At 47.4% G+C, this 16,661-nt stretch overlaps 1 protein-coding gene across 1 annotated transcript; it reads left to right on the top strand.

Moving 5' to 3' along the window:
- The first annotated feature begins 207 nt into the window (after positions 1-207).
- On the top strand, positions 208-9,581 carry GEM (GTP binding protein overexpressed in skeletal muscle). The gene is made up of 5 exons (XM_080646366.1): positions 208-362; positions 2,181-2,520; positions 4,879-4,955; positions 6,247-6,451; positions 8,253-9,581. Exons 1-5 carry the CDS (start codon positions 342-344, stop codon positions 8,528-8,530), a joined length of 921 nt encoding a protein of 306 aa, XP_080502492.1. The 5' UTR covers positions 208-341; the 3' UTR covers positions 8,531-9,581.
- The last annotated feature ends 7,080 nt before the right edge of the window (positions 9,582-16,661 follow it).

The following is a 16,661-nucleotide window of genomic DNA, read 5'->3' as shown; positions in this document are numbered from 1 at the left end:
TGAAGTGTCCCTTAGTGTCTTTCTCCATCTCCCTGCGTCCACCAGCTAAAAGGAAAGAAAACCAAATAAAACAGCCCGGGATGAACTGGCGTTATTTTTTCAAAGGGGGGGAGGGGTCACATGACTGCGAGTCACCGACTGAGCCGAGAGGCTGCAACCCCGAGCTCTCCGCAGAGCCGCCCCTCCCGCGGGGGGCGTGACGTCACGGAAAAGCCCCGCGCGCGCGACGGCCGCGCTATAAACCGCGGGCAGCGGCGGCGGCGGCGGCGGGCGCGGCTCGGACGGCTGCCCCGCGCAGTACCGCACTCTGCGCCGCGATCGTGGCGCGCACCGGTGCGTGGATGCCCACTTGGCAAGGCCAGGTAAGGGGCTCCTCTGGGGGCAGGGTGGGGGGGGGGGACTCCGCCGCTGCCAGGGAGTGATTGGGGAGGGGGCGGGCTTCCCAGACCCCAAACTGTCTAAGTGGAGAGCGGAGCCCTGGAGGCGCGGTTGGCGCTTGGGATGGAGGCGACTTTAAGGTGCAGGTTCCCGGCAGGTTCTCCAGCTCAGCTCAGCTGCTCAGTGGGCGGTCACCTCCTCCTGCAGACGGAGCGGGCGGAGGGCAGCCGTCGGGGACCCTGCAGGCTTCGGTAGGAATGCGCGGGTGCCAGCTGCGGCGGCGCTACCGCAGGGAGAAGCCGCCGAGCGGGCGTCCAGGCTGGAGGCCGGCGTGTTGCGGTGTGGCGTGGGGGGCGATGTGGAAAGGGGCGTGTCTGTGCTCTTCATATTCTCACGCGTGGATCTTGCCGATGAAGATGAGAATGCTTGTGCGTTATCGCGGGGAGCCTGCAGGACAGGCCTCCGTGCCAGGGGCGGGGGTCTGGCAAAGGGGGCGCTGTCGCCAAGTCGTTGCGTGCCCTTTGAGGAGAGAGAGCTTTGACCTTCTGGTTCGCTCCGAGAAGGTGGGAATCTGAGTTGCATGAAAGGACTCCGGGAGCGGGCCTCGTCGGGTAAGAATGAAGGTTTTCGCTGCAGCTTGGGTGGGGTCTGAAGGTGAGCAGGTCCTTGCCCCGCCCGGACGACACGGCCGGCGGCTGGGGCGTTTCAAACGTGCTGTCTGTGGGCAGGAGGGCAGAGCGGAGGCATGGACCGCCAACAGATTCTTGATGGCTGCCCCGCTTCCCCCAAATAATAGCGGATTCAGGCAGGGAGGGCACCAGGGCAACTTTACTAAACATGGAAGTTCCAATAAGTGCTTGTCCAGTCCGCCCGGAGGAGTGATGTCACTGCCACGTGTTTCCCACCCAGCACACCAGCCCGCAGGGCGCTAGTGCCCTCCAGAGCCATGATGAGACGAGAGCAGCACCCTGGCCCTCCGGGTCCCAGCGCCGGTAGCTCCCGGGCTTTCAAGCCATCCCGGAGGCTGTGCTTCCTTCTTGCTGGCTCTGTGCCAGCGCCCGGGGGGGGGGGGGGGGGAAGGGGGGCCCCACGGCTTCCTTGAGAATGCAGGGAGATCCAGGGCGGTGGGCGATGCTCATGGTACTTTTTTTCTCTTTGCAAATGACAACCTGGCCAAGGAGCTGGTGCCTAATTGTGCCTGTGTGTGTGTGTGTGTGTGTGTGCGTGCTTGTATGTGTGCCTGTGTATATATGTGTGTGTGTGCGCCTGTGTATATGTGTGTGTGCCTGTGTATATGTGTGTGTGCCTGTGTGTGCCTGTGTGTGCCTGTGTGTGTGCGTGTGTGTGTGCGTGTGTGTGTGCCTGTATGTGTGTGTGCCTGTGTGTGCCTGTGTGTGTGTGCGCGTGTCTGTGTGCGTGCCTGTGTGTGCGTGTGTGTGCGTGCCTGTGTGTGCCTGTATGTGTGTGTGCCTGTGTGCGTGCCTGTGCCTGTGTGTGTGCCTGTGTGTGTGCGTGTCTGTGTGTGTGCCTGTCTATATATGTGTGTGCCTGTATGTGTGCCTGTGTGTGCCTGTGTGTGTGTGCCTGTATGTGTGTGTGTGTGTCCAGTTGAGAAAGCCTGTTGGACTTGGGGACTGTTTCATTGACGTCCCTTCTGTTGGGACTACGTGGGTCTCCCTTCCCCTCCTCCCCTCCCCCCCCCAACTTAATAGAGTGTCGCTGATGGCGGACTGCTGTGCGAGCCCCCTGTGTTCTTGCTCAGTGCTCACTCCTGCTGACACGCCGGCCCCTTTGCTCCCCAGGACCCAGCGATGACTCTGAACAATGTCACCCTGCGCCGGGGCCCGGTGGGCGCGCAGCCGCAGCAGCAGCGCTGGAGCGTCCCGGCGGACGGCCGCAACCTCATGATCCAGAGGGAGCCCTCCTCGCACAGCCAGCCAGGCCATCGCCCCGCGGCCCCCGAGGACCCCTGCCGCCGGAGCTGGTCCTCCGACTCCACGGACTCGGTCATCTCCTCGGAGTCGGAGAACACCTACTACCGGGTGGTGCTCCTCGGGGAGCAGGGGGTGGGCAAGTCCACGCTGGCCAACATCTTCGCGGGCGTGCATGACAGCATGGACAGCGACTGCGAGGTGCTGGGAGGTAGGCGGCCCCGCCCGCGGGCTTCCCTGGGTCCGCAGGGCGCGTCACTGATCCACCGAGCGGAGGCCTGCGGTGGCGGTGACGCCTTCTTGGCACCGCCAAGCCCTGGCACCGGCCAGAGGGACAAGGAGATGAAAACGCTCACAGATAAAACAGGGCCGGAGCGGATTTCTTAGGTCCCAGCTCCAAAGGGACCGAGCGGGTGGGGTGGGGGCACTGATCAATCAGGACAGAGCTAGAGGGTCCGGCGCCCACCTCTGGCTCTTGCCAACGCCGCCCTGGACTTTTCAAGAGTTCAGCGTAGAGGCGGCTGTTTCCCAGGGCTATTCCTCAGACCACGCCGATGTGAGAAACAGAGCCATCACTTTATTTCCACCAATATTAGCGGTTTGTGAGGCTGTAAAATAGTTCAAGATTTGTATTTGAAATAGTGCAATCTCTTAAAAATTTATTTTTGAATTATAGCAATAATGATACATATGTTTGTAGCGAGTCTTCCTGTGTGTTTTTTTTCCCAAGACAATTTTCCCTGCACGATCTCATTTAAGGCATTTATTATTGAAGCCAGGCCTATTTCCAAAACTGATCTGAGGTGACCTAGTCTCCAAAGTACTCTAGTACCTGGGCCTCAGGCACGTGCAAAGCATAGCCTGTATTCTGGGACGTGATGGGAAGATCCTAATTGTCCATGGTATTCATACCGAGTCTTTCGGCCATGGTTTCCATCTTAGCATGCCCGACCAGGGTGGCTGCATGTCCCAATTCGCAGCCGTAGACATGAAGAGAGAACCTTTCAGTGCTTGCCCAAGTGGCATGGTCTGTCTGTACCTTCAGTTGCGAGTCACAGGTGAATCGGGGACTCCACAGAGTAGAAGATGCTCTAGTGATGGCTCAGTTCCGCCCTGCACTTGTTGCATAGAAACCTTGCTCCATCCTTATTACTGTCTGCCCACGTCCAGAAATGTTTATACCTCTTGACTGTCGCCAGTGTCAGGGAATTCACTGCGTCTTAAGGCAAGTTCCAGTTCTGGGCTATCCATGATGACTCATTAGAACACTGGTTTCTCTTCTCATGCCGGGCTCTCAGGGACTACAGCTAAACAAGACTCAAGGGAGAGAGAGGGTCAGTATTGGACCATGGCTTTTCTCTTCCTTTGTGAAGGCTGGTGGATGACTGGAGCTATTTTTATGGCTCATTCATTCATTTAATAAGCATTTACTGAGCACTTGCAATATTCCAGGCACTGTCCTGGGTGCTGGGGGTTATAGCAGTCAACAGCACAGATGTAAATCCATGTCTTCACATTCGGAGGAGAGAGACATCAAGTAATCAAATAAGTTAGTTAAACGGATTGCATGTTAGGTGGAGATAAGCACAATGAAGAAAAATAGAACGGGAGGAAGGGATGTTAGTAGAGAAGAGGTGTTTAAATAGATGGTGAGGGAACGCCTCACCTGGAAGGAGGTAAGGAAAAAAGTCTTTTTGGATATTTGAGGGAACAGATTCCAGGCAAAACAAACAGCAAGAAAAATGGTAAAAAGAAAAAAATGATAAAAATTATACGTTTTAAATGGTGAGTGTGAAAATAGAGTGGGATTGGCTCCATTAGGGAGATGATAGGAATCTTATTTGCAAAAATCCCAGTTAACTCAGTGAAGCCCTGCCCCAGTGGTTTTTCTGGGATGGAGTGGCTGTGGCCCACTGCACTGGTTCACCCTTCATCTGCATTCAGTCTGGGCTCAAGTGCAGGGAGGAAAGTTTCCATTATCAGGTAGAGCTGGAGGCTGCTGCCTGTTTATTCCGAGGGAAATGTATTTTTTTTTTTAAGGAAGAAAACAAAACGGATAGTTTCAAGATTTTTTTTCCTGCATGTCTCAAAAAAAGAGAGAAGTTTCTGAGCTCAAAGTTCCTGAAATCGCCAGCGAATGCGCAGCAGTCATCCCACTGCGGGGCATGGTGGGTTGTGAGCTAATGAACGAGGCTGATAGGTCCACTGGGCAGTCAGTGTTTCTCACAGCATCGAGCTTAACTCCGAGTCAAAAGCTCTAAAGTGAGTTTGTACTCATTCAGGGTTTTCCTATATAACAGATCCAGGAATGATGCACATGAGTGCCTTTCACGGCAAGCGGTCTAGGGATACACATTCAGAGGTGTTCTGCTTGTAAGTACGGGAGGAATAGACGTAGAATACTGTTAAAGGTGATAAAAGATAGTAATTTGCCTTATGAATATCTGGATATTTACATAATTAATTATATACTTAGTTAATTTATTTTCTAGCATTGCTTTTTGCATGATCATCTTATATAAAAGTGTTACTATTTGCCTGACAGATATCACTGTTCTTTCTCTTTTAGAAGACACATACGAGCGAACACTGATTGTTGATGGGGAAAGTGCAACAATTATACTCCTGGACATGTGGGAAAATAAGGTATGCGGAGCCCAGAGCTCTCTGAATTCCTTTAGGGTTTGTCTTCCAATAGGCTGTTGGGTATGAGGGTGACCTTGTACTTTTTGCTGTTCCAGTAGAGGTAGATTCATTTTCTTGGTTAAAAGCTTTTACTTCAACTATCACATGATCTCACTCATATGTGGAATCTAATGAACAAAATCAACTGATGACCTCGGAGGGAAGGTAGGGGAGGGTGGGGGTAAGGGGGAGAGATCAACCAAAGGACTTGTATGCATGCATATGAGCCTAACCAATGGACACAGACAACAGGGGGGTGAGGGCATGAGTGGGGGGGATGATGGGGTAATGGGGGAAGAAGGACACATATGTAACAACTTAATCAATAAAGAAATTTAAAAAACAACAACTGATGAACAAAATAGATCCAGAGACAGAATTATGGAACAGACAGATGAATCTCAGAGGGAAGGTGGGGAGGGTGGGGATGAGAAGAGAGTATCCAAAGAAGTTTTATACATATATGCATAACCCATGGACACAGACAATAGTGTGGTGAAGGCCTGGGGGCGGGGGGCGGTGCAGAGTGGAGGGAGTCAATGGGGAAAAAGGAGGGGACATCTGTAATACTTCCAACAATAAAGATAAATAAAATAAAATGACTTAACTTCCCAAATACAAAAAGGAGAAAGCTTTTACTTCTGAAGTATGACACTGTTCTAAGGAGCAGATCATTCACAAATGAGCTCTGAATAATAAGCAAGATGCAGTGATTTGCCCTTAGTTCTACTAAAAAATATTTAAAAAATATTTGTTTTAGGGAAAGAGCCAACAAGTGTGAATGGAAATTTTAAACTATATAAAACCACATTATATAAAGTTGACAGTCTCAATACTAGCCTTCAACATTTGCTTTTTAAAGATTTGGGCTTCTGTGTATATATGCTAGACTTTCTGTTTATTGAAAAGCCTCCTAATTCTCACAAGATGATTCTTAGTGTTACCACCTGGGAAAGGCACAGGGAGATTTTGGGAAGTCAGAAAAGGCACATTTTTAGTAGTTTAGACAGAGAATGGAATGCTTGGCAGAGTCATTGTATAAGTTATCAACCCAATTGGACAGTAAAAACTTTTTGGCAAGTACTTTATGGGCTAGCAGTCTTCACAGCCAGCAGACATGATGCATTTTGGGGAGTCGGACAAGTTTCATTTCTATCTCAGACCAGCAAGGGTACGTTAGGATACACTTACTTTGCAAACTGACGCCTCATTTGCCAACCTGCGCTCATGGGAGACCTTCTCATTTCCTTAGGGGGAGAATGAGTGGCTCCAGGACCACTGCATGCAAGTCGGGGATGCCTACCTGATCGTCTACTCCATCACAGACCGAGCCAGTTTCGAGAAGGCATCTGAGCTGCGAATCCAGCTCCGCAGGGCCCGGCAGACAGAGGACATTCCTATAATTTTGGTTGGCAACAAAAGTGACCTGGTGCGGTGCCGGGAGGTGTCTATTTCAGGTCAGAGGACTGGTGCTCACACCACAGAAACAATCTCTGGGTTTTCTTTCAAACAGGAACTAGGGACTCACTCAGATGCTTTATGGAGTTTTATGTGTCCTCTCAAACGCCTACATCCCCAGCCAATCCTCTCTGTGCTGGGTGCTGCTCCCTTGTTCATCTGGTCTACCTGCAGGATCCCACCTCCCCACACCCAAAGGTTTCCCTGGTATTCCTTTAGGGAAGATATCATACTCAGGGGTTTACCGGCAATCCCAAACCTTTTCTGCTGGCCCTTTCTGTTTTCCAGGGAGATCTCAAAGAGTTCAGAGAAGCAGAGGTAGGATCTTCATGCAAGAAGGATGGGAACTCTGACTTAGGGGAACTGAGTTTCACTGAGGATAAGAATTCTACTCAGGCTGCCTCTGCTTCCTATAGACCCGTGGTCGGCAAACTGCGGCTCGCGAGCCACATGCGGCTCTTTGGCCCCTTGAGTGTGGCTCTTCCACAAAATACCACGGCCTGGGCGAGTCTATTTTGAAGAAGTGCCGTTAGAAGTTTAAGTTTAAAAAATGTGGCTCTCCAAAGAAATTTCAGTTGTTGTACTGTTGATATTTGGCTCTGTTGACTAATGAGTTTGCCGACCACTGCTATAGACCCTAGAAACACCCTCCTACCCTTTGCTTCCTAAATTTCAGTTGAGACATCTTTTGGGTTTGGTACAATGGTAAAAAATAAAATCCTGCATTACCAGGCTCTGCTCAGGAGAAAAGGTATCTGTTAAAGGTTTAACAGACACACCTTGTTTGGGAGTGTCAGGAAATGAATGTCTGTGGTAATCTTTTTTTTTTTTTTTTTTCAAACCAAACCTTGGACACATGGTCATTAAACACAACCGAACATTTGCAGTTGAGGCTGTTCCAGAAAAGCCTGTACTGTTTGCTGAATTTGTGAATTCCTCAAATTATTTTTTTTCTCCAAAATAGCTCATCAAAACTTTAAAAAGTTTTCTAAAGGGAGAAAGCCAAGTAGTAGGATTCTTATTTTCAGTTCAGGAAACTGAGTCAGGAGGAAGAGTTAAGAATATGACCTTGAGCCCTAGCCAGTTTGGCTCAGTGGATGGAGCGTCGGTTTGCAGACTGGAGGGTCCCAGGTTCGATTCTGGTCAAGGGCATGTACCTTGGTTGCAGGCACATCCCCAGTAGGGGGTGTGCAGGAGGCAGCTGATCGGTGTTTCTCTCTCATCGATGTTTCTAATTCTGTCCCTCTCTCTTCCTCTCTGTAAAAAATCAATAAAAATATATTAAAAAAAAAAAAAAAGAATATGAGCTTGAGCATGAAGCAGGCCTGGATCCACAGATGCCACTCCTAGGCTGTGTGAACTGCCTCAAGTCTTTAAAAGACTGCCCTTCCCCCAGTTCCTTTCTCTCTCTGAGAGGGACAATGTATTTTTCAAGATTGTGAGCATTAAAAAGGGTTTACAAAGCAGTTCCCAGCACGTGGTAAGTGCAATGAACTAAGGCTATGGTTCTGACTATTACAATAAATATTCCTATTTTGATGAGCTGGGACCTTCGTGCAGTGAATTTGGTGGGCCAGGTCTAAAGCACAGCACTCCTGCTCCCAGGAAGAGACTCCTTGCTTCTGACGATGCCCTGGGAGGACATGTGGGTGTCAGAGGGGCTTCCCATACTCATTGCATGTGCGACCGACTCAGAGTTACTGTGGGGGCCACTTAAGATCAGGAATCCTCAGCTTGGCTGTGTGCTGGGTGGGGCCATGCTGTGCAGCCCCTCTGAGTTCTTCCTTCCTCTCCCTGCAGAAGGGAGAGCGTGTGCGGTGGTGTTCGACTGCAAGTTCATCGAGACCTCCGCGGCTGTCCAGCACAACGTGAAGGAGCTGTTTGAGGGCATTGTGCGACAGGTCCGCCTCCGGAGGGACAGCAAGGAGAAGAACGAGCGGCGGCTGGCCTACCAGAAGAGGAGGGAGAGCATCCCCAGGAAAGCCAGGCGCTTTTGGGGCAAGATTGTGGCTAAAAACAACAAGAACATGGCCTTCAAGCTCAAGTCCAAATCCTGCCACGACCTCTCTGTGCTCTAGGCACCCCGAGTCACCCAGGTGTCCCCCTCAGGGACATTGTTGAAGGCCATTGGGACCGATAATCTATATTAGATTGAACCCTTAACTATGGTTAGATGCGGCTTCCCCTTCTGCAGCTGGGAATTTATGTGTTAGCCTGATGGGCCACGAAATGCATGGGAAAGGAAAGATCTTTGTAAAGGGTCGCTATGTGTTTACAGGAAAAGCCTGACCTTGCGACTTGAACACCCAAGACATGAGAGGATGTGTTTGGTGTGCACATGTGTTTCCTCTTTCCCTTGGGTAGTAGAGAATCGAAGCCTTAAAAGAATGCCTAGAAAAATAACTTTTCATTGTTAACATTGTCCCCGGGGTTCTGATATTTGAATCTGAGGCCACTGGGTCATAAACAAATAGAAAACGGTTTTTTCCAGGGAGGAAGTTCCTTATATTTGTGGAGCTAAGACTGTGGAATTGAGCGCCTTGTGACTGTTACTGCTCCATCAAAGCTGTGAAAAGAAATGATGGACCTGATGGAAACTAACCTGGCAAACGGTGTGTGCTCAGAGCTCACAGTTGGGGATCCAAAAATGTGTAGAATTGCGGACTGATACCTGTACCACTATGGGTTTCAAAAAGTATATCTTCACTTCTGTGTCTTATCATTTTTATTCAGGGCAATTTATTTTAATCAAATTAACTTAGTCAAACCACCTTTTATGTTTCATTATTTTTACAATCGGAAGGCCATCATAAAAATATTTTTTAAATCTGAATTATAATCTGGAGTGCAAAGTACCACATTTTTTAAATGTAATCAAAGGCCTGAATTTTTATGACACAAAAACATAAATACTCCCAGTACTTTGAGTTGACTCTTGTATCCCACAGCTCTGCTCTATTTATTGTTATTTTGCAAAATAATAACCATTTTAACATTTGATAAAGCATATTTATGACATGTTTCTTAATAAGAAAAATGTCCATTTTATTATCATTTTATATCTTTTTTAGAATATGCAAGTGTTTACCTATATATCTTATAATAAAAGAAATAAAACCTTTGATAAAAGGCATTCTTAAATGTTTTTCCTCCCCCAACGATGGTTATGATTACATATTCTGATAGAGCTTGTAGAATGCTTTGGGGTTCTCAGGCTAAGGCAGGGTTAGTCAGTTCAAACAAAAAGAGCAGGGGTTTTGGTAAACGGTGAGAGGCTCTTACCTAAGGGGCGGGGTAAGGAAGGGGGAAGGGGAGACTTGCTCACAAAGGCTGCTGGGAAGTTATATCAGAAACTTGCATTTGCATGTTACTCTGAGGGCTGCTATGTAGGGCATGTGTTTGCATGAGGGGGCTAGTGTCAGGTTAAAGCTTTACCCCATCAGGTCACTTGGCCAAAAAAAAAAAAAAAAGGATGCAGAGGCAGCAATACCATGGAAGAGCTTAGCTAACCTCTCAACAATAATGTTTATTGGTTACCCTTGTCTCACAGTCGCACATGCAGACCTGTTGACTCTAAAAGATGCCTCAGGAGCTGGAGCGGACCTGAGATACCAGGCCTCTTTCTCCTTTTTGCACAGAGAGAAATGGAGACTCGGACCAGTGTGGTTGGCTCAGGGGGACTTAGTAACCCCGCTGAGCTGGAACCCAGGGCTCCAGACCCCAGTTCCACGTCTTTCCACGAGAGTACATGCTGGGTGGTTCAGGGAGGAGCTGCCACCCGCCCGGGCCTGCCTTCCTCCTCCCTCAGGCCATCCTCTGGACGTGGCCCTCGCAGGGCATCTGTCAGAACTTCTTGCCACGGGCTCAGGCTTCTGCCAGGGGAAGGAACTGTGTAAAGAGTGTTCGTAACTGCAAATACCTTACATCCAGAGGACGCTGGGCTTGGAGTGAAAAGCCTTAGATACTAGTCCCAGCTCTACTCGTCACCAGTGAGCTTTAAAATCCTCACAGATAATGGAACTGGAGAGCATTATGTTAAGTGAAATAAGCCAGGCAATGAAAGAAAAATACCACATGATCTCACTCATTTATGGAAAATAAAGAACATTATAACCTGATGAACAAAAAGCAGTAAAGCATCAGACTGTCAAATTACAGCGGGAAGGCTGGGGAGTGTTGGGGACGGGGGGGGGGGGGGGGCGGGGGTGAGAGGATGCGGGGAAGAGATCAACTGAAGGACTTGTATGCATGCATATAAGCACACCAATGGACACAAGACACTGGGCGGGGGGTGGGGGTGGGATGAGGGCATGAGACAGAGGGTAGGGGCGGCTGGGGGAAGGTCAATGGGGAAAAAAAAGGAGATATATGTACTACTATTTGTAATACTTTAAACAATAAAATAAAATTTAAAAAAATCCTCACATATAAAGTAAGAAAAGTGATACCAACATCAAAGGGTTTTTTAAATGACAGGATGAGACAAGTAAAAGTGCTGGGTAATCTCTCAAGAGTATTCAACTCTCTACAGGTTATTAAAGGGCCATGCACATTTAAGAGGGTGTTAGGGGCTGTTTGCATATCAATGGCTTGAACATTGTTTGAGGGAGAATTACAGGTGTGTATCTTTTGGAGTAGGAGGGTCTCTCGGTGCCCATCCCCACCTCACCCTCTGGATTCCAGTGTGACACTCACCTACTTGCTGACATATTGGACTGGCCTTGATCATTGTCCCTTGGAATGTATAAATCCAGTTAAAAAACATTAGCAGTTGGGAAAATGCCAACACTCTTGGCAGCAAAAGACGGAACTTTTATTTCCTTTATTGTGCCTTTGAGAGTACAGACTGGGCAACGAGAAATGCTATTTTAGGTGTTAAAGAAGAGGGCGTTTGACTCATAAAGAGTCAGTTTGATTTTTTTCCATCCCCCTGCTTTTATGCAGAGCAACACTCAACAGCTAAACAGGCCACTAGGGTTTCCCAGGTGCCCCGGTTCTAACTGTGAGTGTGGGAAAGAAGAGAGAAGTGCACGCAAAGAATCCACCTCTTGTGACTGAGTAGGGACATGCAGTCCAGGGGTCCTCAAACTACGGCCCGCGGGCCACATGGGGCCCGCCAAGGACATTTATCCGGCCCGCCGGGTGTTTTTGCCGCCACTGCCTGTCCTGCTTAGCAGCTGACTCGTCCCGGGCCCACAGTGCACATGTGTGGAGTGTGCGCCGCCCTCTCCGACTCCCCTCCTTCTCTCTGTCTCTCGACTCCTCCTCTCAGTCTCGGGTGTGATCGGACGAGTCACGAACTTGCCTGTGCAGAGCCTGCTGCTGCCTGAGGACCGAGGTAAGAACAAGTTAGGATTTTTTTTTGAAGTTAGGAGAGACTTTTTTTTTTTTTTTAAGTTGGTTAGTTGGTTGGGGGTGGTTTCTAGGGGGGTTGCATCACAGTGATAACGCAAATAGTCAGTGCTCAGTGCTAATGCAAATTGTCAGTGCTCAGAGGTAATGCAAATGGTCAGCACTCAGAGGTAATGCAAATAGTCAGTGCTCAGTGGTAATGATAATTGTAAGTGCTCAGTGTTAATGCAAATGGTCAGCGCTCAGTATTAACGCAAACTGTCAGCAGTGTTATCGCAGATGGTCAGCGGTCAGTGTTAATGCAAATGGCCAGTGCTCAGTGTTATCGCATGGGGGCCCCAAACTGGTAATCTGCCTAGGGCCCCATGGGAACTTAATCTGGCTCTGCAGACAGCCGAGGAGTAGGAAACCCAATTTAATTGACAGTAAGTGCATTTATATTTTGATTGCTATTCAGTTGTGTATGATGTTGTATGTTGTGTGCTGTGTAAGCCCCGGTTCACACTGTTGCATTCTCTGAGCAGTATGAGTTCAGCCATATGCTTGTATGGCTGAACTCGCGTTAGATTCGGAAGAAGAAAGGCATACGTGCCTTCTTTTTTCCTGCAGTGGAATCTGATTGCATGGGTCTTCTCACCCATGCGATCAGATTCCTGTGCGAGTTCACAGATCGCAGTGCGGTTCACACAGGGTAGTGTGAACTGGAAAGGTGGTAGAGGAACTGGCTCTGTAATGGTGCCGTTCCCGCACCGCACCAGTGTGAGCCTGAGGTAAAAGCGGAGTTCCACCAATATGGGCACTGGTGAGGCTGAAATGATGTGGACTGGCAAGGCTGCATTGATGGACACTGATCAGACTGCATTGATGGGCACTGATCAGACTGCATTGATGGGCACTGATCAGACTGCATTGATGGGCAGTGCAGTCTATATGTCTCTGTGTGGGCAAAGTTATTGCTGGTATATTGTTTTTGTAGCACTGTATATATATATATTGGTATTTTACTAATAGCAATTTGGAATCCCTAGGAAACAATGATATCAAGAAAGAGAAAAATTGGCTCGGAGTGTAGGATATTCAAAGAACAGTGGACTTATGATTACTTTTTCATGCAGTACAAGGGAAGAGCTGTGTGTTTGATATGCCAGAATATAGTGTCTGTGTTCAAAGAATACAATTTGCATTGACATTATCAAACTCAACATAAAGATAAATATGATTGTTTGGTTGGAGAAGTGAGAAAACATAAAATATTAAAACTGAAAAATACATTGACAACTCAGCAAAATACTTTTGTGAAGCAGAAGCAGCTAAATATTTCATTACTGCGAGCAAGTTTTCAAGTTGCCAAGCTAATAGTGTGCACTGGCAGACCATTCGTGGAGGGAGAATTTGTTAAAGAATGCCTTCTTTCTGTTTGCCAAAGAGATGTGTCCAGAGAAGGCCGATTTATTTAGTACAGTGAGTCTTTCAGGACCTACAATTACATGAAGGATTGAAGAAATGGGAGACAATTTGCATCAGCATTTGCAAAACTCCGCAAAAAAACTTTCCTATTTTTCCTTGGCACTCCACGAAAGTAATGATGTTCGTGATTCTGCACAACTTCTAATTTTTATTCGTGGGACGAATGACTATTTCGAAGTCACAGAAGAGCTTGCTGCACTGCAAAGCATCAAAGGAACAACTACAGGAGAGGATATCTATGAAAAGGTTTGCCAAACTGTGAATGGTTTGGAGCTGGACTGGGCTAAACTAGCCAGTGTGACAACTGATGGTGCTCCTAGCATGGTGGGGTCTAAGAAAGGAGTAGTTGCTCGCATTAACCAAGAGATGGACAAACATAACCATTCTCATCCAATAGCCATACACTGCCTCATCCACCAACAAGCGCTGTGTAGTAAATCACTGAAGTGGGACTCTGTTATGAAAATTGTGGTATCTTGTGTTAACTTCATTAGAGCTAATGCACTAAACCACAGACAATTTCAGGAATTTCTGTCTGAGCTAAATGTTGCCTATGAAGATGCTCTGTACCACACAGAAGTCCGTTGGCTGAGTCGAGGGAGAGTTTTGAAACATTTCTATGACTTACTTCCACAGATTACAGCTTTTCTGCTTTCAAAAACAAAGAAGTACCAGAGCTCAATGATGCAGAATGGAAATGGCACCTTGCCTTTCTGACAGATGTAACAGAGCTACTCAACAGTTTCAATGTGCAACTTCAAGGAAAGGGGAAGCTCATCTGTGATATGCAATCACATGTGAAAGCATTAGAAGTAAAATTAGGCCTCCTCATCAAACAAGTGAAGGAGGAAAATTTCTGCCATCTCCCCACAACTCAAAATCTGTTAGCGGAAAAACCATTGGTTGCATTCCCAAACAAAACATGTGTGGATTCACTGGAAAAGTTGCAAAAGGAGTTCCAATTTAGATTTAAAGAGCTTCATCTCCATGAACAGGACATACAGCTTTTCCGTAACCCATTTTCTGTTGACATTGAAAATGTGGATACAATTTACCAAATGGAACTGGCTGAACTGCAGAATTGTGTCTCTCTGAAAGACGCATTCAAGTCAAGCAGCCTTCCTAATTTCTATGCATCTCTCCCCTCTGAGACATATCCTAATCTCAGGAACCATGCACTCAAAATGGCAACCATCTTTGGCAGCACTTATGTCTGTGAACAGACTTTTTCCAGAATGAAACATCTGAAATCTCCAACCAGATCTAGACTAACTGATGCACACTTGCATCACTTGTTACGACTAGCAGTGACAAATGTGGAACTGGACATTGACCATCTCCTTAGCCAAAAGCAGGCTCATAGTTCCCATTGAAATACTGGTAACTTTGTTGATTTAACTTGACTTGTTCTTCATTTTAAATATTGTATTTGTTCCCATTTTTAAAAAAAATATATTTTATTGATTTCTTACAGAGAGGAAAGGGAGAGGATAGATAGTTAGAAACATTGATGAGAGAGAAACATCGATCAGCTGCCTCCTGCACACCTCCCACTGGGGATGTGCCTGCAACCCAGGTACATGCCCTTGACCGGAATCGAACCCGGGACCCTTCAGTCCGCAGGCTGACGCTCTATCCACTGAGCCAAACCGGTCAGGGCTCCCATTTTGTTTTTTTACTTCAAAATAAGATATGTGCAGTGTGCATAGGAATTTGTTAATAGTTGTTTTTTTTTAAACTACAGTCCGGCCCTCCAACGGTCTGAGGGACAGTGAACTGGCCCCCTGTTTAAAAAGTTTGAGGACCCCTGATGCAGACAGTGAAGCCATGTGCAAGGGTGGCTGAAAGACAAGATGACTTGGCCATGAGGAGGGGGATTCGGAGTCTAGTTGCCGCGTCTATATCCCAGCTCCACCTGTTCCCAGCTGGCTTATGTGGGCAAGTAAACACTTTTTAAAGCTTGTTTTTTTTTTCCATCTGAATAAAAAAATTGAGTAAATGAATAAAAAGGGATTTACTTCTGGGTTTTTATGGGGAACAAATAGAAACATGCATACAAAGTTCAGACACTAACAGCCGTGGGCAAACTACAGCCCGCGGGCCGGATCCGGCTGTTCTATCCGGTTCTCTTGCTCTCCCCTCCGCTCCTTTACTTTGAATTTATATTAGTTCACACAAACACTCCATCCATGCTTTTGTTCCGGCCCTCCCGTCCAGTTTAACAACCCATGGTGGCCCTCGAGTCAAGAAGTTTGCCCACCCCTGCACTAGCACATGATGAAAAGTCAACAACTTGTAGCTATGTGGTATTATTTTCTTTATTCAAATGAAAACCAGATTCTCCTGAAGTTAGTTGCTAGGAGGAAGTAGGAGGGACTGCCTAATAAGATCCTGTCTTTCCTTGTTATTCTAAATTGTCATCTTTCCCTAGGCCTTCAATCTTAGCACCACGGGGGTGGGTAATTCTGTTTCAGGTCCTGGCCAAAGGGTGGGCCAAACTCCCTGCCAAAGGAGTTCCCCTTAGCAACTGAAAACAGGTTAAAAAATTGGAAAAGGCCTTTATTAAGTCCTGAGGTTGCTAAGCAACCTGAAATCTGAATGTAAACAGTAGAGTCTATCATGGCTGAGGTAATTAGCCCTAGTCCCTGGGGCGTGTATGTTGGGTGCATACTGTCTCAGGCCTCTGGCCTGGATTTCTGGTTTCTAAGCTCCCATACCTCACGGATGTCTGGACATCAGGACTGAGAGAAGCAGATGCCATTTCTGCTCTGTGTTTACGGGCGCCCCTCTGAATTTCAGTTTTTACTGATGAGACACTGGCTCTTCCTCCCTTAGATGCCGGGCCCAACAGGTTTCTCCTCACGTGCGGTGAAGCCCTCCCCCGGCTTGGCCATGGGGTTTTAGCCTTGAAAGTCCAGACACAATGTCACATGCCAATGCCACCCTTTCCCAAAGTGTGTTCTCGGGGGACCCTTTTGCTATGTATAAAATATACATAACAAAATTTTCCGTTCTATTTCTGTTAGGTAGAATAGATAGCTACACCATTTTACATTCCGACTAGGAAATGTATAGGGGTTTCAATTTCTTCACATCCTTGAAAACATGTCCTATTTTCTGATTTTTAAAAATAGACATCCTGCCTAACCGGTTTGGCTCAGTGGATAGAGCGTCGGCCTGCGGACTCAAGGGTCCCAGGTTCGATTCTGGTCAAGGGCATGTACCTTGGTTGCGGGCACATCCCCAGTAGGGGGTGTGCAGGAGGCAGCTGATCGATGTTTCTCTCTTATTGATGTTTCTAACTCTCTATCCCTCTCCCTTCCTCTCTGTAAAAAATCAATAAGATATATTAAAAAAAAATAGCCATCCTGCTGAGTGTGAAGAGGTATC

Source organism: Plecotus auritus (genome assembly GCF_963455305.1).
Source record: "Plecotus auritus genome assembly, chromosome: 11".
In the NCBI taxonomy this organism is placed as follows: Eukaryota; Metazoa; Chordata; class Mammalia; order Chiroptera; family Vespertilionidae; genus Plecotus; species Plecotus auritus.
Note: the sequence above shows the minus strand (reverse complement) of the source record. Positions and strands in the feature narration are given on the sequence as shown.

Bases quoted from the DNA above. Each gene is read 5' to 3' on its own strand.
- GEM (XM_080646366.1), top strand. From the start codon at position 342: ATGCCCACTTGGCAAGGCCAG. The intron at 4,956-6,246 runs GTATGCGGAGCC...TCATTTCCTTAG, and splicing joins TGGACATGTGGGAAAATAAG to GGGGAGAATGAGTGGCTCCA. The intron at 6,452-8,252 runs GTCAGAGGACTG...CTCTCCCTGCAG, and splicing joins CCGGGAGGTGTCTATTTCAG to AAGGGAGAGCGTGTGCGGTG.